This window comes from Nilaparvata lugens, chromosome 2 (assembly GCF_014356525.2).
Source record: "Nilaparvata lugens isolate BPH chromosome 2, ASM1435652v1, whole genome shotgun sequence".
Taxonomy (NCBI): domain Eukaryota; kingdom Metazoa; phylum Arthropoda; class Insecta; order Hemiptera; family Delphacidae; genus Nilaparvata; species Nilaparvata lugens.
Window position 1 is genome coordinate 23158223 of NC_052505.1, and position 24411 is coordinate 23182633.

General features: G+C 33.8%; 2 protein-coding genes across 2 annotated transcripts in view; one reads left to right on the forward strand and one right to left on the reverse strand.

Annotated features, from left to right (window-relative positions):
• The first annotated feature begins 1738 nt into the window (after positions 1–1738).
• LOC111049689 (histidine triad nucleotide-binding protein 1) lies at positions 1739–8471 on the forward strand. The gene is made up of 3 exons (XM_022335824.2): positions 1739–2292; positions 7463–7567; positions 8165–8471. Exons 1-3 carry the CDS (start codon positions 2035–2037, stop codon positions 8327–8329), a joined length of 528 nt encoding a protein of 175 aa, XP_022191516.2. The 5' UTR covers positions 1739–2034; the 3' UTR covers positions 8330–8471.
• A 6051-nt stretch (positions 8472–14522) lies between these two features.
• LOC111049687 (3-hydroxy-3-methylglutaryl-coenzyme A reductase) overlaps positions 14523–24411 on the reverse strand; it is a 76371-nt gene continuing 66482 nt past the window's right edge. Inside the window, exons 14-17 of the mRNA XM_039420016.1 lie at positions 22555–22759; positions 20940–21114; positions 18763–18901; positions 14523–15773 (exon numbers count right to left, since the gene is read on the reverse strand). Coding sequence (XP_039275950.1) covers positions 15677–15773; positions 18763–18901; positions 20940–21114; positions 22555–22759 — 616 coding nt within the window. The 3' untranslated portion in view covers positions 14523–15676. The remainder of the gene's footprint in view (positions 15774–18762; positions 18902–20939; positions 21115–22554; positions 22760–24411) is intronic.

The following is a 24411-nucleotide window of genomic DNA, read 5'->3' on the forward strand; positions in this document are numbered from 1 at the left end:
CAACCAAGCTAACAACAATACATTGTTCAACAACAATATAAGTTAAACACTTCGACCATTAATGTAATAGACACGGCTTCCCAATACCCCCACAATACATTGGACAGAAGCAAACATAAACAGCCGTATGACGTCACATGAAGGAGGAAAATGGCTGGATATTCTTATACGGTATAGGCACGCTATCATATTTTTGTATTTTAATCAATTACCAGATGGTGATTTCTTTAAAAAATGGTGAGAAGTTGCTGTGCATATAACTGCACGGAGAGTGATAAAAAAGGAAGTGGGATTTCTTTTCACAGGTAAGTAATTATCTAAGTTACATTCTTTTCAAATAAATTAGGCTCAAGTTATCATTCAATAAGTCAATGTTAATATAAATACTATGTACCTAATTTCTACAAGTAGTCTATTTTTTAAGCTCTTCATCTACTCATCTAAATCTTCATGAAGAATGTACTTTTTGTAATATAATATGTAGTTTTATTTTTAAAAAAAAATTCATAATAGTGGATAGCAAAGATCACTGCCTCTATTAATGCACTTAATAATTCACGAAAGTTGTACAAACGAAATTGTAGAATTAAGCGTTCCTTCAGCTCAATGAAGCTGAATATATTAGTATTATTAATATTACCATATGTACCTACTTAATTTTGATAAGTAATTTTTCATGCTCTCCATCTACTTTCCTTTTAACATATTTCTGTAAACTACTAGGTACTCTATTAATCATAGAATGCAATAAATTATTGTTACTGCCGATATATTTTCTACAAAGAATTTATATCATGATTATTATATTATATTGATTGAATAATATGTAGTAATAATATTTCAATATTGATTTGTTCATTCAAATCATCCAATCCCTAATCCTTGTATTCCAGTTTTTTACCATCATAATTTTATTGTGTTTCTATGTGTGATAAGAAAATCTGTTATGTCTAGGTCGAGAATTCAAACTCAATGTTAATATTATTCTTTTGAACAGGCTCAAGATTATATTATTGATTGTGTGCATAACATACAATGATTCCTGAATTTTCAATAAGTCTATTCATACTTGTTCATTGAAGTGATCGGAACCTACCATCAATACTATTACAATGCGGCGCTTCCTAACAAGATGGCGGATTTTGGCGTCAGGGTAAAGCCAAGTTTCCGTACTGTATGTATACAGTGATGATGGTTGAAGCTAAAAATGAGGTGTTTTTCACAATACAAGGACCATTGTTGTCAGGTGTACATGGAAATCTATGAGATAGAGAGCTCTACTCAGTCTCAGATTGTAGAGCACAAAATTACGCCCAGACAGATTTTGAATTTTATATCTGGATTGTAACAATTGGGATATATTGTTGATACTAAATATAATCGAAATTGATTTTTTCTTGTAAATCTAAAAAATCAGAACTAAAATATAAATTGCTAGCACACCCCTTTTTTATGTATTTGACTGGACTATGAGGATAACCAGCAATCTGAGACTGCCAACAAAACTTTTCGGTTGACAGACTGCACACCTGTAGCTCTGTATATAATTAAACATTCAAAAAACTAATATATGGTTGAATCTTACGACGTGATCCAATAACATGTTGCGTTTTGGCAGTACCCGCTGAGAAAGACTACCATAGACTACAAGTACAGCTGATCCCTGACAACCTTTTTCTGGCATTTGTTTCAGTTGTTCAGTTTCCTGTTATCAAGTATCAATTTCAATTTATCGTCGTTTGTTTCATTTGTTCAGTTTCCTGTTATCAAGTATCAATTTCAATTTATCGTCGTCTGCTATCTGAAGAAAATAAAAATAAAATGATTTTGCTAAAAAAATGATGAATCAATACTTCATGAAAATTTAGTTATTTGGAATTACTGTGTACTCCAGTTATTTGAAGCATCCTAGCTTTTAATTTAATAATCACAGTATTTAGGCTTACTGCAGATGTCCAAGCAAATTCATGTTGTCGGATATCTTATCTTTTCACTTGAGATTTTAAAAACAACTCCTAATGTTCTACTAACTTTATGTCATTACTCAATATGTCATTTATCAAATATTTTCTAAAAAACAATAACTATTCAAAACTTGCTAGATTAGCTTTTGAATATTCCGCCCAATTTACCGGCTTGCATCGGCAAAGTTTATTGCCATTACAAGAATCAAGAAGAAGCATGGCGGACGAAGTTGATAAATCACAAGCTGCAGCTCCAGGAGGAGATACAATATTTGGTAAAATACTGCGTAAAGAAATACCTTGCTCATTTATCTACGAAGATGATAAGGTTAGTACTCAATATCTTTAATATAATTTTACATTAAATTAATTATCAGCCTACTCTCACTTTCTGTTAGAAACCCGGTAAGGTTAATTACGTTTGTTTTCCAAAACTTGATAGACAAAATATTATGCTAATATTAACACAAGGTATACATTTTAAAATTTATTCATAGGCTTCACTACTAAATCAATCCTTCAGCGGCTGCACTTTAGTATATGGGCCGCGGAATCTAGCATTAAGACCTACATAGATCGATAGAGGAGATTAAGTCGAGATCAACCATGTATAACATTGTTGTCGATTTCCAAGGATTAGCTGAAAAAACATGGTGGAAAGTTTAAAATTTTTATATCAATTTTTATTTTTAATAATTTTTTTATGGCTACAATATGTTTAAAACTAGTTCAATCTTATGTAAAATTTGACGAGGAATCCAATGAAACTAATTTCAGGTTCGTAACTTCAGTAGTTTTTGAGATATTGCAAAAAATGTGCGAAAAAGTGCAAATTTTTTGTTTATAAGGGTCTGGGAAAAGCTCAAGTTGGGAAAAGCTTGGGTTAGGAAAAGCTCAGATTAGAAAAAGTTTAGGTTATGGAAAGCTTAGGTAAGAGAAGGCTGGGTCTGGACTTAGGTTAGGAAAAGCTTAGGTTAGGTAAAGCTTAGATTAGTAAAAGCTTAGGTTCGGGGAAGCTGGGTCTGAGAAAAGTTTAGGTTGGGGCAGCTTGGGTTAGTAAAACTGAGATTAGAAAAAGCTTAGGTTAGAAAAAAGCTTAGGTTAGAAAAAAGCTTAGGTTAGGAAAAGCTTAGATTAGGAAAAAAGGTAAGATTGGGATAAGCTTAGGTTAGGGAAAGCTTGTGTTAGGAAAAGCTTACATTGGGAAAAAGCATAGGTTAGGAAAAGCTTGATTTGATTCAATTATTTTTACAATCTTTTAAAGCTTCTGAATTGCATTGGAAGCTGAATAAAATGTGATCCTCATTATCGGTCTGCACTATGCCTATGCAAACATATTGAACTCTACTAAAGCTAAAATACTACATTTTCTTGTACTTTTTCCAAATATCTTAATAATCTGTAAAGTTTTCTAACCTCAAATCTATTTTAATGAATTCCCTGCAAAAATCGCAATGAGATTTAGCCAATATAGTGGTCACTAAAAGTAGTAAAAAAAATTAAATATGAGAATTGAAGGGTATCAAGTGTGCAATTTTTTTTATTTTCCCAAATATCTCGAACAATTTTGAGTTTAGGCTATCAAGTGACTGGACATTTTTTCTTTAGAATTTATCATTCTACTGAATCCAATAGTTTAAAATACCTATCTATCACCATGCAAACAGGTTCACCTCTTTTAAACAAAAAATTTGCCGGTTGAACATACGAATGGCTGCTGCTGGGTAGCTGTTGTAGGTGCTGCTCAATCGTGTGTGGGATGCCTCAAGGTCAGCAGCTCGGCGCGTATTGTGGATGTGGATTTCACCTCTTCTCATCCAGGCTTCCTGGTTGTCCATCAGGTGTGATAGTGAGCAGAACACGTACTGACTGTAGATGGTGAGGATCCCCATACCCTTGAATAGAGGTTTACAGTGGTCCCTATTTCCCGAGAATGTGATTGTTCGGACTGCTCTTTTTTGGAGGAGCTTGCATTCTATTTTGCAAGTAGTTTACAATTGTTTTCAGCACGGTCCCTTTCATGCCATACATTTCAATCTTTTTGATGAGTAAGTCATGCGGCACACAATCAAAAGCCTTACTCAGGTCGCACATTGTGAGGGCCAGGGCTTCACCACCCTCAAAGGCACTTTGTATCTTGCTGGTCAGGGTGAGCAATGCACTTGTAGTTGAGCGCCCATTTCTGAAGCCATGTTGGGATTTTGCCAGGATTTCGTTCCCCTCCAGAAATTCTGTGAGTTGTACCTTCATTTCTGTCTCAATGACCTTGGACAAAATTGGCACTATTGATATTGGTCGAAAATTAGATGGGATGCTGGTGTCACCTTTCTTGTGAATCGGTATTGTTCTTGAAATCTTCAGTAGATCCGGGAACTTACCCACACTGAGACAATCATTTATTGCCCTTGCCATTGGTCTTGCTATTAAGTGTAATGTGGATTTCAAGACAAATGTTGACAGGCCATAAATGTCCTGTGTTTTGGAGTTCTTCAATCCTCTGTTAATGTTCTGTATCCTCCTTGGGTTAACCTCCTTCCACACATACATACTTACACCTCCTCTGGTGTTGATGCCAACAACTGGAACGTGGTCGCCTGTTTTGTCCAGGTCCTTCAACACATTACCAGCAGCCTCAACAAAATAATTGTTGAAATCATCTGGGCTGAGTGGAGAGTCTACCTGGGGCTTCTTTGGACGATGTTCATTGATCACATCCCAGGCCGCTTTGCACTTGTTGTCTGCATTCATGATGATTTTGGCTGTGTGCTCTCTCTTTGCCTGTCTGACATTCCTTCGGTACTCATTGTTTACTCTCAGGTAGAGCCTGTAGCTGTTTTGTCTCTTTTCTTGTGTTTCGGCTGTCTTATATTGATGGTTTAGCAGCATCACTAGGTTCTTCTGCCTACAGAGATTCCCTGTGAACCATGTTCTCTCGTTTGAAGTGTGGAACAGTGGACCTCTATTGAGTCTTGTGGATTTCCTCATCACTTTAGGGTATACAGAGTTGAAGGCGCTTATGTACCCAGTAATCAATATATCAAATGTCAGTTCTGGATGTGTGGTGCTGAATATTTGATTCCAGTTTATGTTGCTCAATTTCTGACAGAGCTCTGGAATTTGCTCTTCTCTGACTACTCTGGTGTAGGAGCTGTAGTTTGATTTCCATGCAGCCTCTGATGCAATTTCACCTTTCCAGCCTCCTGTTGGATCTGGAAGACAACCGCGCAGTGGTCTGAAATCATGGGGTCAACTACTTCAACTGTATAATCCCAGGAATCCATATTTGTTAGAAATGTGTCCAGGCATGCAGTTCCTCTTGTTGGAAGGTGACTCAGGAACTTGTTGGAAGTCTGAACTCAGGTGACTCAGGCTGGTGATGTGTTGGCGGTTTGCGGACTTGTGTTATGCCCAGTTCACACGTTTGCCCAGTCATGCTATCCACACTGCAATATTTTGCTCAAAGCCTTTTGCAGCGATGACAACAATTATAATATATGTGTATGATTAATATCGTTAGTAGCCAGTGTGATGCCGCATTAACATGTTGGTCCATGCAAAGACGATCAATGTGTATGAATGTGTAGTTTGCAGCGTTAGCCTAAATTTATGATTGCTGGACTAGTTATTACCAGGCTCGACAAGCTTACTGGGCCAACATGTGGATTTTAGTGTAAATCTCATGATGAAGAAATAAGGCCCGCTTATGAAGTAAGCCTATGTGGTTTAGTTCTCATCACCTTTCGAACCTATCTATCTGAAAGAAATCAAATACCTACTCAATCTTGGAGCGACTCAGGTTTGCTCCAAGTTTACCATGGAATGACTCAGGCGGCTCAGGCCATCTCCTTTTCCTGGTGATGAACAATGAACAAGGATCTCATGGAATCAGCAGCTTAAAGAGCCTTGTCCCAATGTTTTTTCTTTGATGACTGTACAGAGTGGTATAAGCTAGGTATAACAGCAAAAGATCAAACTCTAAATGAAATTTACAACAAAAAATGTCTAGTGAAATTTTCTTATATTGATCTAAGTTTTTGAGATTTATCGATATTTTTGAAATAGGTATTTTTTTACCATTATTGAATAAAACGTCAACTAAAAATATATTTGTCAAAATCCAATTCTACAGATATGGTTGGAAAGAGGGAAAAACTTTATATTCATAATTTGTTCCTTTGTTAGACGTTTTTGAAGTTTTTATGAGCGCTCAAAGTTGAAAAAATTACATTCGTCGAGTTCAAAGCCAAAATTCAAACAGTTTTTCTTGTTTTTTTTTCTGCGTAACAATAATATTTGTTACAAATGAAGTATACAATTTACTATTTCTAAGATTTTGTATGAGTGTAAACTTGATAGGAAAAACTGCAATAGTAATGAAAACTGCAATTTTACTGGTCATTTTTTGTTGCAAATTTCATGTACAATCTATGGTCTTCGGCTGTTAAGCCTTTTCTTGGGACATCTTGATAAGCTGCTTCGCATGAAATCCATGTTGCATCAAGAACTAAGAGTATAGACTGTCTAATAGTTGAAAATTATAACTTCGATGGACCTCTTATACCACGGAAAAGGAGATCCCCGTGTAAAATTCTATACTCCGTTCAAAATTACTTTTCACTTGGAATATTCGTCACAGAGAAATGGAGGGAGATCAGCCAATTACAGTGATGGATAGATTCATAGGTAGAAGCGCAGTTGTCGATTAGAGTCAGTCGACTGAATGCTTTCAGAGAGGAAACTCCGCAAGTTTAACATGAGCGCTTGAATACTAGAGAATGCATCAGAACGGAAACATCGCTGCCGTTGTATCCCTACCTCTGTATGCCTTCCATGCTGCGCCTGTCCCTCCCAAGTCAAAAGTAATTTTGTACGGAGTATAAGTGTGTAAAAAAGTCACTAAATAGCCTACAACCGGATGGGGAAAACGCTTCATTGCACAAGGATCAGAAATGTGCAAAATCTACCTGCCAAAGGATCTCTCAGTTGTAGATCCTAGTTGTAGTTGCCTATCTTCAGGCAACCATACCTCGCCTACTGCAGACCCCTGTTTGTGGAGGATGGCATTCTAACACTTCCTGCACTGTTTGTTTTGGAGGCATGTTTAATGACTAGAAGGAAACCAAATATTTTTTTGAACAATCAGCAATATCATCACTACAACACCAGACAGAGGAAAAACACTTATGTGTCAGTGGTACGATCCAGACTGACCCTATATGGACCGAGATACACATGTTCAAGGATACACAACTGATTTTTGACATAGGCCTAACTGATATTTCCCTCCCAACAAGGACCAAGTCATGTTCACTTCCAGACACAGTCGATCCAGATCTCTGATCATGACTAAGAAGAGAAGTATGTAAGTGTGGAGGGTTTTACTTGGCATTTGCTCTCTGTCATCAAGTTTATAGAGTAATATATATTTAATTCTAATTAATTTTGTTAAGGTTTTATTCATAAATCTATTCTTGTCTTATTGAATTGAATTGTTTCAGTGCGTTGCATTCAATGATGTGAGCCCTCAAGCACCTGTACATTTCTTGGTGATTCCTCGCAAGCCAATTGATATGTTGGCCAGTGCTACTGAAGAGGATTCGGCAGTGAGTAGCTCCTTTCCACTTCATTCATATCTTACTGAGTCTATTGAAATTTAAGTCCAGTTGAGTGTTAATGATCCATCGCAATAAAATTGTAACACTGTAAAAGACTTCTTTTTAATAGATTTCTGCTCTGTACTTTAGTACAGAATCTGGCACCTGAAATAAATTGCTTGCATAATCTAGAGAACAATTGTGACTGTTTAGCACTTGGAAGAACCGAACTTATCATCTCCATCATAATAAATAGTTGATAGATTTCGTCTTCTGGCATCCGAGGGAACAGTGTCCATTGAGCCGATGTTTGTTCCTAGAGTTTGGATGCAGACAGAGAGAGAGAGAGAGAGAGAGAGAGAGAGAGAGAGAGAGAGAGAGAGAGAGAGAGAGAGAGAGAATGAAGTGTGCGAGTAAAGATATTCCCACTTTAGCGTGCTAACTTTCACCATTCGAGGGGCGAGGGGTCAGAACTAAATTTCATTCCTCTTCTACTTGACACAAGTCCTGCAATTCATAGTTTTCCATAAAGTCCTCTAATTCCCACCAGAATAGAGTTTCTCCTAGAATTTCAAATTCTTCTAATATTTTTTTTTTGTGTTTCAGCTGTTGGGGCACTTATTGTTCACTGCGAACAAAGTTGCGGCAAAGGTTGGATTAGCCGACGGTTACAGAGTTGTCATAAATAATGGTAAAGATGGAGCTCAGTCGGTTTATCATTTGCATATTCATGTGTTGGGTGGAAGGCAAATGCAATGGCCTCCTGGTTAATATATATAATATTTGAAAACAATCGATTGAATCAATAGAAATAATTGTAAATCGCAATAAATTACATAATCAAAATGACGTTGACTATCACAGTTACGGATGTACTATTCAAAAATATTTTAATAAACTTGTCACAAACAATGATACAGATTTTATTTTGCATGAATCTCCAATATTAATGTTGATATGTGTTGAGGAATCTACTTAGGAATCAAATTTGCATTAAATCGCACATTGACTAATTAGCTTGTATGTATATTTAATGCTATTTTTTACAATTCATTTGTCAATTGGAGAGTGATTATTCTGATTAAGTTGCCAATAACTGTGAAGATCTATTCCATACCATGTTATCTTCACCCTTAGCACTTCAACTAGATCCCAAATACCTTGGGGAAAGACCCCGGGTGAGCCCTCCTCATCATTTGGAATATTATAGATCACTAGATAGAATGTTTTTCCCTAATAAAAGAAAAGAGATGAATAATATTCATAATATTCAACAATCAGCATGGTAATTAATTATTTGTATGGTTTGATTTTTCCACCTCAATAAATACATTTAGGTACTCAAATATTCCACGATTCGACAACAGGAAATATGCATTTTCAAGGTGAGAAAAGTGATTGTTTTACTGGGTTCTTCACTCCTTAATCACATTTTTTAGCTTCAAATCATTTTTTATCGGGACGAGAAATACTTGTCTTATATGGCTTAAAAATAAAATGTTATCACAATTGTGAGTACAACCTGTAAGAAAAAAGCCTGACAAATACAAATCTTTCATCACTGCAGAGTGGGGATTAGATATCGACAGAATTACGTAGCAGAGGTATGACCATACAGAAAAGATAGCATGAGAAGTTAACTCAAGTCGACTACTGTCTGTTATTACTGTTTTGACCGGGTGGAAATGTAAGAACGGTAAAATATTAGGCTAGGCACACACCAGTTAGTCAAGACAAGAGAAGACATGATCAGACACGTTCAGTCACAATACTTCACATAGTTGCTTATGACGCAACTCACACTCTTTAGTTATTGCAATTAGACATGTCTTCATAAGCAACAAGTCTAATTGCAATGACTAATCAGTGTGAGTTGCGTCATAAGCCACTTTGTGAAGTATTGTGTCTAAACGTGTCTGATCAGGTCTTGTCTTGACTAACTGGTGTGTACCTAACCTTAGGCCGGTTGCAGACGAACCACAATCGCATGTGGGACCGACATACCACAGAACAATACGACCAACGCAGAGAGTCTTTCACACTACATACGAGAAAACGCTAATTAGTGCGATTGTGGTACACGGTACAGAAGCTAGGGGAAGCGAGGTGATCAAATCAGTGGTACCACAATCGCAAGTAAAATAATCGCTACCACAGCGCGCAACGCCATGTGGAAGTATCAGTGCCACTGCCATGCCTGCCAATGCATTCCATATGCGCTGCGTTTGTGGTACAACAAAAGGAAAATAGTTGCTCCCTCATCCCACATGCGATAGTGGTTCGTCTGCAACCGGCCCTAGTGCGTCACATAGCTTCACGAAAAATACCTACTGTAGTGAGGTCCACGTTATAATGGCAGTGTTCGATTAGCAATGGTATTGCTATCCTTGTCTATCATTCAACAAAGCGGATAGCGCTATCTCTTTGCTCTGTTGTCAGATCGTCTTCTAATAATGTAGAATTAAATTAACAAAATATTACATCCTTATTATGAGAATTCATTATGAAATTATTGAAAAATATAATTTCTTGCTTAATAAAATATACCTAATTGATTATTTTAAACGAGAATGAACCGTTAATATTACATCAATAAACCTGTATCAGCTACTGTCTAAGGAGGCATTGACAAGACAGAGGATCGGCAACGTCTTTCTCCTATATCTCTCCACTGCCATTATAACGTGGACCTCACTATAGGACTATCGGCTTGATTTAATAGTGAAATTTGGAACATAAACGCCCTATACCGTGAGGTATTTTCATAAGCTATCTTTTCTCTATGTTATGACGGAGTGGCAGCCATGAGTAGTCAATTCAAAGAAATGCAGAAGATCATTAGAGTGTAGAATACTGTACTGAGTTCAGAGTGCTTTAAATGTTTATTTTATTTGAACTTGGCAATTTCTTCGACTTGTAGCATTGTATCTATACCTCACGGAATGTGGACTATTGTAGTTATCATTTTTTTTTGTTTCCAAAGCGTCTGGCACAACAATTGTTGTAAATATGGAATTCAAACAGCTGTAAAAAATTCAATCGCATGTGTCCTATGATGATTTGAACGACATGATGCAGTTTGAAATTTTGCTGACCTTGAAACTGAGGTGATGAATGCGCCATTAGACGCGTAAGTTCATGGAAGGATGGGAAAACCGTTTGTGAGACAAAGTCGTGACACCTGTCTCTGGAAGACATCGAGTTCAATGTTTCCCTCTCCCTTTATGACCTTCCACTTGACCTATGACCAGGATATAGTTTGCAAAGACCAAACAAATTGAATTTCCTTCAACCCTGACACCTTTTAGTACTACTGGAATATCGGGGATGATATTTTACATACAATTCTGTGGTTAGATTGGAAATTGATAGAGTCGAAATTTTACACAAATTGGCAACGGTGTTATTTCTTCGGATGGAGGACCAAGTGACAGGCCTCAACATATTTTATGCAAACTAAAGAATTTACAAAAAAATACATAGATTGAGCTTGATAACCAATTCTTTTGAGAAATATTTCAGTAAGACTTCTTCCTTTCACCAGAAAACCTGCAATTCATTCAACTCAGGCTACTATAAAAAAGTAATGGCATAGGAAATCTCAAATCCATATTCAAACACTCATAAATTCCTCAATTCTATTGTTTTAAGCGGAAAGAGGATTTCAAATACCCATACCCGAATTCCTTCTCTAAGGAGGCATTGACAAGACAGAGGATCGGCAGGTCTCTCCTTTCTACCCTGTACAAAAACGTTTTTTTGTTAAAAATAGTCCGATAAGAATTTCTTATGTAAAAAGATATATTCAAGTATTCAAATTAATAAAAACAATATAAAAATCTTGAAGTACCCTTTATTTTTTGAAAACTTTAAAATAGTTCAACAACTAGTTTCGACCCTAAGTTAGGTCATTTTCAACTTTAAAGTTTTTAAAAAATAAAGTGTACTTCAAGATTTTTATATTGTTTTTATTAATTTGTTAAAAAGTAGACCATGTAAGTGAAGTGTTTTCAAGTATTCAGATATTCTATTATTATAAAAGTATTTTGTATAAAAAATATTTCACTTTGTTAAACTAAAAAAACTGAGTTCTGTAAAAACAATTATCTAGGATTCTCTTAAAAAAGGTTAATCACGAAAAAGATGACTAATTTTTTATATATAATGTATTCACCTTCCCTCTCCATCAATGTATATTCATTGTGTGTATATTCATGTAGGCCTACTGTACATCTATATTCAAAACCCTTTGTTTTTCAAGCCCTCATTAATTTTGAGCACACTAGTAGTAAATAGTAAATAATATGCATACTGGTTGTGTTATGCAATCCTAAGTCAAAATAAGTTTTCTTTTGTGTTTGTTCTACACATTTTCCAACTGTATTTGAGAAAGTATCAATTGTAATTGAGAATAGTAAATTTTATTTGAGAAAGTATCAATTCAATTTGAGAACATACGATTTGAAATCGAGAAGTTGTCAGTTGTAATTGGGAAATGAAAACCAGTACTTATATTTTTCATAACTGTATACTCATATAAAATAATATGATAATATATTTAATATTGCAATAAAACGTTTAGTTTTTGAATAAAACATTATTTTCAAGCCCCAAAATCCATTGAAGAATTGCCGAATTGTTTGATCAAGAGTTTCAATTGATTGATGCAGAAGTTCAATTGCGCCGTAAACATAGAGAATTTGATCTTCATCAAGTGCAATGTTCCACAAAATTTTTGGAGACAAAAGTCGCGTTGCCAATACATAGGCTACATAGAAACTCATTACTCATGGTTTCATGGTTACTCACATTACTCATTAATCATTCGTAAACAGTACAGGGGAAATACTTTCACCATTGAAAATATTAATTTTCAAACATGCAAAGCCTATGATAGTAATTGGAATACTGTGTACGTAGTATAGTATCCTTTCCTGCTCAAATCAAACCTGTACTAAAGACCACAGAAGAGTCACGACATGTCAATTGGAAAATTTTCTCATTTTCAATTCATATCTTCTCATTTACATTTGACGATTTCTCAAATACAATTCACTATTCTCAATTACATGTGATGACTTCCCAATACAATATTGACTATTCTCATCTACATCTGACATTCTCTCAATTACAAGTGACTATTCTCAAATACAATATTGATACTTTCTCAAATCAACTTGATACTTTCTCAAATAAAATTGGAAAAGGTTTAGATTTTTTGCCTATTTTACTCACTTAAAACTTTAATAATAAAAAAAAAACAGTTTACTTTTGGTTAAATATTTTTATACAATAAAAATACATATACACAATAATAATTGCTATCAATCATATCAATAATACTAAAACTTAATTAAAATCAAAATTTATTTCAATTTGTAAATATATATTTTAAGGAGGAATTCACCATTTTATCAATCGTGACCCAAGTAACTTATTATTTGAAGTTCTTACAATTCGAGATGAAAATCTTACAATATTTGATTTAAAAAAGTATATAGTTTATCAGATCTCATATAATGATTAATATGCATAGTACAATGATAAATTTCATGACTGAGAACTACACTAAAATAGACTGACAATTAAGTATTTGGTTGCAAACAAGTCAATAATTATTTCCAAAACATGGAAATCAGCAAGTTTTTGGTTAAGGTTATAGAAATTCCAAATTTAACAATATTAGTCTATCTGACTATATGTACTAGGGCTAATCAAGAAAGTTTATCTTATATTAAATTATCAAATATTTCTGTTTAATATTTAACTCAAGCGAAGTAATGCATTCATTCCAAGTTCCAACAGTTATCAAGGTTGGGAATAAGTTAGTATACCGTTCCAAAACAGTGATATCATTTGAAAGGAAGGTGAGTTTTGACGTTCTGTGTACTTCGATGGAGTTTAGGAATATCCTAAGATGAATACGAACCACAAACATTGGCTATCAAGGAATCAATGCGTCATCAAGTACCTACTTTTGTTTTGATAATTGAAGCTTGAATCTATCAATTCTTCAGTTGTTGTGAATACATTGAGAATATTGATGAATATAATCTTGAAAGATTTCAACCTTATCTGGGATATGAACTTGTTGAAAAAATAGATTTGAGTGTTAAGTCCATTATTCGTACTTTGATCATTGTAATGCATTACTTAATGACAATGAATAAAAACAGGCAAATCTGTATTAAAACGCATTGTATTTACATATTATGGTATAAAAAAAATCAAATGTAACCTAAAGAACGTACCGTATTGGACTAGAATGAATATTTTGGAAGGATTATGCACATTTTTTGACACTGTAAATTGAAGTTATGCAGTGATCAAAAAATCAAGTACAAAAGTATTATTTTGTAATATCAAATACCTGAAGTTTTTTCTCAATTTCTCAGTTTCTAAATGTTTGTATTTTGTATAACAAAAGTGGACTTATTGGAGTTGCTTTTGGCTATTGACCTAGACCGTAGAAAGAAGCATTTTTGCAACAACAGAATACATTTACAAAAATGTATTGAGTTTTCAAAATCTCCTTTTTACATTCTTAGTGATTTACCATACCGTACATTTAATGTAAATTGAAGAATATTCTAGATAAATTTGATCAAAAGATAGTATCAGCACCATCCTGAACCATAAAAATGGCCAATAGTTGATACAGTTTTCGGTTCAACAGTCAGATAGTTTGAATATCATGTTTCATTTAGGAACGTTAACCTTTCTCAGCTTTCTCGATATCTAGAATACGTCCATAGTTTAATTTTGGTAAGATCATTCAATCAATGAATTCACATAGAAAATAAAAGTTTTTTTATCGAAATGAATAATAGTCGTAATGGTAAAAAGAAATATCAAAGAACGATAAATAAGTATTAACCAGTTTGCAACATTAATATTGGAGTTATAAAATTGTCAATGAAAGAAATTATTTTTTACAAAATCATCTTGTACATTCGAATCTTAACACCTTTATGAAGATTCAAATTCATATAAAACAGTTTTTTTGGTAAACGTTGTTACTTGGAGAAAAGTCTATTTTTACAAACATCTCTGCTAACAAATAAACACGAAAGCGGATGCTAATGAGATTCGCTCCATACTGTTAGCAAGTCAGCATTCCATATTAATAATATCAATGCTGACATGCAAAGTGTATCTTGCTGAGATGGCGGCTACAGTCCGAATGAAACAAGTTGAGACTTAAACTAACAGCCGACCAAATATAAGCGTTGCCAGTTTGTGTGAAATTCTGACTTTTCAAATTCCTCATTCTGCTACACAAATGCACTCCCATGAATCAATATAATATTCAATTCTACAAGGTTGCATAGGCAGTGTTACAAAACGGCCTTATCTATCAGCTAATTGCAGTTAATATAATATATTATAAATAATATAACAATTCTAATATTATTAGAATCAACTAGTAGACTAGTGCATTTTAGCACTTGAATGTCATACTGGGTGGAGCCAAACTGTTCTTTTTTAAACTTCACAGAGACGAAATAAAATTATTTCGACAACTTTTGACATTTGAAAACGTGCTTTCAATTATATAATAACATATTGAATTCCTTCATCAACCAAAAAAAAAATCTAGCATGTCGAAAGTGTCATGTTTTCTGATAGAAATGCCTCGACATTGACGAACATTCTGCAGTAATAATAAAAAACTTACAGGTCAGACGAAACCTGTACCTTACCAACCTTGACGTTGCTTATGACTTGATTGTTTCTTGGCATTAGAATGGTATTTACTTATTTTATAGGTCTTCCAATGGAAATGACAGTTTTCCAATCATTATTTTAATATAAAAAAGCTTACTTAGTATTACATCCCGTGATTCTGAGAAAAGTAATATTCGAAAGAAAAATATATTTTCACGATTTTTCAATATCATAAAAAATCAATCTACTACTAGTCCATAAACCAGTTTTTAGCACAACTGGAATCTGGAATATCGTGGATGAGAAACTACATACAAGTTGAATTAGAAATTTAAGTCATAACATCACACATTCCGGCAACACTGATGTTTTGGCTAAAAACAGTCTCGAATTAAGTGTTGGCAGCTAAACACAGTCTCTTTTCGTGGTAAGTGGTTTGCGCTTTGCCTGTCACGTGCAGTCGCTTGGTAGTTGACAGGGCATCGACATGGACCGCAACTCAAACCCTGGGAAGGCCGCTGCTGCGTTTGAAATAGTTGTGCTTGACCTGAAAAATTAAACAATCTTCATCAACTGTTTCTCTTGATGAGTTACATAATTATCTTTGTTTCATAACGTTTGAATTTCTTCATATACCTAGCTGAACTAGCGGTAGGGAAACTACCTTACCTACCTAAACCACCCTACCTAACCTAGGCAATGTTTTCATACTTTTACATCGAAACTAGGATTTGCTCTCTACAAATACAAACAAAGACCAGATTAATGGATTTCTTTTGTTTTACATCTATTATGATGTTCTCTTAGCCTATTAAGTTCTCAATTTTATCAGGAATAGGTGCTATGTTGTATTAATCTACTCAATGAACTGATTAACAGTTATTTTTTTATTGTTCAAGAAATGAAAGATGGAGAAAGTTTGATATTTATTATTTGAACATTTTCTGGAGTAAAAGTGCGTTCTTGCCAAGCAATAACAGAACTGAAGAGGAAAAGTCTATATATTTACTGACTTGAGCCATTTGGTTGGAGAGTATTTCAAATTGCCCAGTATTTCAACTTTTTGTTATTAGTGTTTATTTTCGAAAATTATCTAAACATTTTATCAAGATAAACATTTATCTAAACTGTCATTTTATAGCAAACACCTAACCTTCCTAATATTTCCTTTTACCTTTAAAACACAATTAAACAGAACCATTTAGGTGATGCTCATCTAATTATGTATGCAAGACAAATTGAAATCTGGCTGATCTGAGGATTTCTCACTTGATTGCACAGACTCAGTAAAACTAATCTAAACAGTGGATTGAATCAAGCTGTGGTCTATGGTCGCATTTATTATCCGCCATATTTCAAGTTTAAACCAGAAGTTAATCCGATTCAGTTTAAGCTTGCGTGTGCAAACGAACCTTAGAACCTTATCCAATCAACGATCTCAGAATTTCTAGTATTTCTAAGTTCCTGATCAACTGTTTCAACTATCACTGAATTAAATAGTCGTACTTTGATTAATTAAAAGTTATCAGTTTATCTACAGCTAAAATATATCAATACTTTATACGTACAGGTTTCTAAAACTATTAGGAAATAAAATAAAGTATAAAAATATTTTAAATCATACTATTACAAACAAGAAAGTGGAGATAATTTAAATACATATTTACAGAATGTACACCAAAGGTTAACAAGTTCCAGGTGACGAAAGGCATATGCATTTTTAATGAAGATTTTTCACATTGAGAATGGAATTTATTGGATTTTTCAAAATTTACAAGAAAAATTGATTCTAAGCATTTTCATTAAAATTATTTTCATATTTAGATTGTTAAGCAGCTTCAAATTACTATAAGCTAATGGAAGTAACATGCACAATCAAAATTTACCATCAACAGAACAGACGCCACAATTAAAACAATACAATTTTGAGATGTTGATCTACAGAAGGTGTAAAATAAGATAATGAAAATTTCACCTTCACTAACAGCAACTTCGAGCCTTTAAAAATAATTTCATGAATTAAATAACTTGGGTTAAATTCATTGGATGATTAATTATCATCATCAATCTTTTTTAACTCTGATTACCAGAGATTGATGTTGGTATAACGACCGAAACTAGTTTTTCATTCTTCAATAATTGAGAGATAGAAATAACATCAAGTCTCATTAATATTATTGAAACACTTAGTTTGATGACTAAATAACTCAAAAGAAATGTGCTATCTATGATAGCCTAAACAAGCAGTTGATTTGTGTATATACCTCGACGTCATAGCTCAAGATCTTAATACTTATTTAGAATATCCTGGAAATGAGAGAGTTATTGTTTATACAAAAAAATAAGTAATGGAAATATCAAATTTATTGATAGATTGATGTGAATAATAAAAACTGTCTATTCTACTTTCAAAGGCCATTCAAACCCTTCCAATTCTGTCTATTTCTAGCAAGAAGGAAAAACTTGTATTATATTATTATCATAATTATTATTTTTTATCATTCCATCAGAATGATGAACTTTTCGTAGAATTCAAATATGAAATTGCCAGGGGTTCAACATTGGTTATTATAGAGAGAAAGCTCTCTCAAAATATGGCAGATGTCCAGCAGGACCGATTTTTGTTTGAATAGTTCTAATACTGATTATTACATATTTATCTCCCACAAACCGTCCTTAAAAACTCTTAGAACAATTCCAGTAGCACGCATGATGATTGACACACTACAAAACGATAAACAATTAATGTAGTGTAATTGTACTTGGACAGCTAATGAATATGAATTAAAAGTATATAATAAATTTATAGAAATGCTAAATGATGATTAAATTTGTTCAAGGTAAACCCTTTCAAGAGTCCTATGAAATAGCCACATGTCTAGTGTGAGTGCATCTCAAAGTCAGATGTAATTATTTTAAAGGAGTTCCACAATTTTATGAAACAGACCCCTAGTAATAGAATAAATTCACAATAGAAACAATGCTATTCAAATAAAACATATCAACTTGAAAAATATCCTGGTGGTAAGCTTTCAATGTTTTTTTTTTATTTATTTGACTGGAATCTATTTGGTTAATGATCAGTTCTATTCTAATTTGAATTATTAGTATAACATTTCTCGCATAAGACAGTCATTCCTTCTCAACTATAATACTGTAATTGAGCATTGCTCATACACTTTTATTCAAAATTGAAGAAAAGCAAAACAATATACACTTGTTTTCATTTGTTGCTTCTTTTACTATCCAGAATCTATAGTATATTCACAAGAGCAATAAAATAAAACATGGGATTATGTTCAAAATCAATAATTTAAAATAACAATGCCATTCAATACAGAATAGAATTATTAATTCACACGTTTACTCAGAATGTGTCCAGCTTTATACGTGAAATAAGACAAGATTGATTTCAAAAACGTGATGGACTCCAGGTTGAATAATATTCTGTTCTATTATTACGTTATGAACTGCGGGAATAATAATACTAGCATATAAATACAGTATATAACATATATTAATATAGTTAAACTGACCTATTGTGCCTAAGGTGACTTCTGACTAGATGGCCGGCTGCCAATGCTGACATGAGCGATAATTCTCCTGCTAGAACTGTTCCACAAACTATCCTTGCTAGTTTATTCGCATTTTCTCCAGGACACGTCTCGTTTGGTCCTAGAGAAATAAAATAAAATGATTAATAATTTGAAAGAGTTCTGAATCAACTCCAGATTCAGATCTTAGATCGCACATATTGAAGAATTAACAGAATAATTTTATTGATAGATTCGAGCAAGAAACCCTACTTCTATCAAAATTCGAAAAGGGAACAGTTTTGAGCTAAGCCTGTTGGTCCTTTTTTGATAATGTATATGATTTGTGTATTTTGAAATGTGAAAAAGTAAATAGACATCAAAGCTCAGACTATTTTTAGAACTTGGCTATTGTGAGATTCCCGTTGTAAATTTGCTGAAAATGATAGGAATACATTGTAGCCACTTCTCCTACACCGCATGTTGAGTAGATAGGTGTGATTGAAGTTATCCCAGTAAATCTGATCTGATATTTTATTATTTATCAAAATTTGGGAACAGAATAGTTTTGGGCTATGCCTGTTGTTCTATCCCGATCATATTCATATGATTTGTAATTATATCAACAAATAAATAAATAAAATATTAATATTGTTGTTTCTTGATAACAATAATCAGTTCATGCGGTTCAAACTTCAAACCCGCTCACAGCCAAACGTTTTTGATCAGATCCCTCCCGTGTTATCGGATGAGCACATTAAATTGTTGGTCCCGGCTGAAGTATGACAGTCGTAAGGCCCATTGACGGCTTAAGCGATGTTTTCCGACAAGGTGGAACTTCCGTCAAGGACTCCCACCAATAAAAGCTATACGAATATTATTATTAATTCTATCTCCAGTATATTTCATTAGCTGAGAAAAATATTATTTTTTTCAAGATTTAAAAATACATTTTCATAATTGAGAATAACTATTTTGGTACTTCATCATATTTCTACAAAGTAGATGAACAATTTGAAAACGGTGCATAATTATAAAAGGATAGAGCTTTGTTTAATAACAGACAAGGACAGCAAACCAATGTTAATAAGATGCTGACGCTGACTCTATAAATAGAATCTCACCATGATTGTATAGTCATATCGTATTGTTGATTTATAAGTAAAGCCAATTAGGGAAACAGATTACTACCATATAGCTCACATTGGATTGTAAACAGTTGAAGAGAGAGGTGAGAATTTTCAAAGATTCAAGTCAATTTGATGATAACAATGATGACATAAAAGCAGAACTAGCTGCCGCAAACATACAGGGTGGGTGAAAAGTCCGAGAGCGGCCTAATATCCCATACATAAAGGTAATTTGACGGTGGGTGTGATTGGGGATCCTACTTAAATTTGAAATACTACTTTACTATTTCTCTTGAAATTTCGTATCGAAATCATGTATGGCATGACCACCTTCCTATTTAAATAGTTGTATTCAATATCGCGGATCCAAGATGGCGGACCAGACTTTCAAAGTCATATTAAAGTAGTATTTCAAATTTAAGTAGGATCCCCAATCACACCCACCGTCAAATTACCTTTGTGTATGAGATATTAAGCCGTTCTCGGACTTTTCACCCACTCTGTATACTATTATGCTCTGATCCAATATTTAAGATACAAAACCCTGTTCAGGAAAGTAAAGATACAAATATATGAAACAGTTATAAAGCCAGTTGGGTTGTGTGGAGCAGAGGTGTTAACAAAGAAGAATGTGCATCTATTAAATATTTGGGAATGGAAGGTTTCGAGAAGGATATTTGGCCCAGCATATACTAATGGTGAATGGCAATTACGATCAAATCAAGAGCTGCGTGATCTGTACCAGAAATGTCACATTGTTGACGAGATGAAAGTAATGCGTTTGAGTTGGATGGGATACGTTGAGAGGAGGAGTGACTCAAGAGTCGTAAAAAAGGACCCTAGAAACAACACAGGAGGGAAAAGGCTGAGAGGACGTCCGCGAAAGCGCTGTCTGGAGGATGTGGAGAACGATATTATGAAATTGGGTGTCAGGGGATGGAGACGTAAGGCTGCCGATAGAGATGAGTAGATAGGTTTCTTGAAGGAGGTTAAGGCTGTGAATGAGATGTAGCACCAAGGAGTAGGCAAGTAAAATTAATGCAGATGAACCTCTGACGCCGAGCATGTCCAGACAGGAGGCTTGTGCGGGCAGCTGAGTTCCGCCGCCAATGGTGCCGATCTCAATGGAGGGCATTGTGCACGACACGTACAGGTCATTGCCCTCTCGGCCCCACGGCTCCATCAGGGTCATACAGTTGCTGCTGCTCACGTTCTGCGCCGGGTCCTGTACAAACAATGCGACATTGCTAATGTAGGTATATTGAATTAGTTTGCTAATTGGTAATAACTTTCTAATTTATTCCACTATGAATGATGCTAAAAAAATATTTTATGATGCTAAAAAAATAATTGGGTACCACACATTATTGCTTCTTGTACCATAGCGTATAATAATTATGTAGTAATATATAATTGTTTAGCACAGAATTATTATATGTATTGTTCCGTTTTCTCTAAGAAATATTAATTTTTTATATTAGTTTTTTGAGCAGAAGTAGTTGATAAAATGTTGCTAATGACTTTTGGCTATAATATTATGATTGCATATGGCGATGTGAGCATGGGAAATATTTCTTTGTATTCTTTCATTGTTATTGACCGAGCGAAGTGAGGTCTAAGATTCACGTCGACGGTTTTGCATTCCTCTTTATGTTTATATTTCTGTTCCGCATTTACGGCGAAACGCAGCAATAGATTTTCATGAAAATGATTTGACATGTATGTTCCTTTTTTAATTTCACGACGACGTATAACACGCAACAAGCAACTAATAACTTATACCCCAACACATATAATTTATAGTGGAGTGTATAATTCATTGAATTATCTATGCCTGTTAATAAATTATTCAATGCATAAAACTTCATTGTTTTAATTGTATCAATTGTTATAGTATTCTAATTTGTAATGTAATTGTTTTTGATGAATAAATTTTATTTGATTTGATTATTTGTATATATAGGGTTTTTGAAATTTTGCATATTAAGGATAATACAAAATGAAAAGGAGTCTCCTTCTAACGCCAATATAACCGTAATAATAAGACTATAGAATTATTCATCATAAATCAGCTGTCGAGTGGATTATTAATTGCATGCAATTAATATCTCAATGTAACTTGATTAAAAACAGCTCCTGTGTGGACTATTAATTGCATGCCTCATTGAATGCAATTTTTATGCACTATTAAATGAACTATTGATTGCATGCAATAACGCATGCAATTAATAACTAAAATAACATAGTATTGTCTCTCGACCTTTCTCTGCTTTGAACTTGGCCTGACCTGTTGCCAGTATGTCTTGAAGGAGATTAGCTTTTGATGTTAGCATTTTTGATACACTAACCCCAACAGTTATTAGCTGTTTTCACACCGATATCTCGCCGACACGACATACAGACAGGATTTACTCTGATGGACAGTATAAGAGGAGTTTATAACTGTGCGAGGTATACTGTTCACAGAACTACTAGTATTTTTAAGCCATAGCATTTGATAAATTTGTCTAATAACTTAATAAAATTGTTGTCTTTTTCTTGTAATATTGTGTTGTAGTTCATGAGAAACAATGAATTCTATTCTATTCTATTTGTATTTTTGAAATAACCTAATATATTTTGTTGGCTGAAATAATTGAATCATAAATGTTAATTGGATACTCACTTGTCCGGTGGCAATGTAGATGGCGGTAACAATGTTTGCTGCGTGAGCGTTGAAGCCTCCTATACTGCCGGCCACAGCCGACCCAATCATATTCTTGCTAATATTCACATCGACCAGCGCCTGCACTGATGTTTTCAGAACGGTCAGAACAACTTTCGACGGTATAATCGCTTCGCAGACTACTGATTTGCCTCGTCCCTCAATCCTGCAACAATTTTATCAAAATTACGAGCTGTGGTAAAGTCGTTGAAGATCGTTATTTTTCATGTCGTATGACTTGAATTTTTTTGTTAATTGGAATGCAAACAACTTCCCACGCATAAGCTGAAAGCTCATGTGGGCATCTTCCGCAATAATAATAAAAAAAATACTAACAAGTGTAGAAGTTGTATTATATAATGTGTCTTCAAGGCCTATTGCCGGCCAGGATACGATTAAGGCGTTGCACCCTTCAGTCTGCTAGTGCTACCTGGTCGCGGGTTCGAATCCCATCGAATAGGCATGGACGTTTGATCATCTCATAATCATCCTCGCACTTCCCATTAGCCAAGCCCAAGCAAAAAGCTCATGTGGGCATCATCCACAATAAAAAATGTGAATCAATCAAGTATTTTTATTTTTACTTTCAATTCTATTGCCAACATATTATTTCATTTCTTTTTTGTGATTATTGTTTGTGCTTTCTTTGCGAGAATAAAGTTATTATTATTATGATTCTTTAAGATTTTCATTTTAGTAATCATGATATAGAATTTATCAAATATACAAGTATAAATTTTAAGAAGACTCCATAAATAGTCCATTATAGATTCTAATATTTAATCCTAAATCAAGAATAATAATAATAATAATATAATAATAATAATAAATTTTACTTCCATTAAAATACAAACAAACAATCTAATCAATAAAATGTAAATAACATTCAAAATACAATATATGAAATTTACTACCAATATAAATAAATTGATTTTTTTCTGAAATTAACCTACTCAACTATGGGAAACCCATGTACTAGGGCAGGTGTAGGAGTATTCTTCCCCCATCCCATCCTTTCATATCTACCGTCTATTTACTTTTCCTGATACCTTTTTCAGTTTCTCAAGGATTGAAGGTTTTCCTAGTACATGGATATACAGAGTTAGAAAAGCCCTTCAATCTTCCATCCTTTTTTTGCACCACTTTCTTTTCATTTTGTTTTAGTGTGTTTTGTTGTTGTTGTTTACATGTATTCATTTTGTTATTCTCTGTATTAAACTTGTATGTGTGTGTAAAAATAAATTGAATTGAATACATTAAATTTAGTGTGGGAGTGCAAATACATTGGGTAAGTAAGCTCACATATTGTTAGAAATAATGTTTTCTATATTGTCTTCCAGTTGTTGTGATCCAGTTTTTAACGGCGCATTGAAATTTTCGTGAGTTTTCTATTATCTTGATGTGTACAGGAAGTAAATTGTGGAGTTTTGGTGCTGGTTGGTTGAAGTGTCGTTGGTATGTTGCCTTCCTAGTGTAATATTACATTTTTTCTCGATTGGAATCGAATCTTCAATTCGAGATCTATAAAACTTTATAGTAAATATCAGAGTAATCGATATACGGACAACTTTTTGACTGAGAATTTATCATAAATAATTGTGTTGCTTGTTCCATGGTATCACCGAAAAAACAAACTCTGTAAACAGAGTTAACAGAATTAACAGATCATATAGAGGATATATAAAATTAAAATAACAGTTTCGAAATAAAGTTTTATTGAGAACAAATGTAAAATGTAAATTCATCTTGTCTTCTTCTCTAAAAAAAAAAAAATGGTGGCTGGCTACTGAAAAGTGTTTTGTGGTCTCTGAATATTTT

Bases quoted from the DNA above. Each gene is read 5' to 3' on its own strand.
- LOC111049689 (XM_022335824.2), top strand. From the start codon at position 2,035: ATGTCATTACTCAATATGTCATTTATCAAATATTTTCTAAAAAACAAT. The intron at 2,293-7,462 runs GTTAGTACTCAA...GAATTGTTTCAG, and splicing joins TTATCTACGAAGATGATAAG to TGCGTTGCATTCAATGATGT. The intron at 7,568-8,164 runs GTGAGTAGCTCC...TTTGTGTTTCAG, and splicing joins CTACTGAAGAGGATTCGGCA to CTGTTGGGGCACTTATTGTT.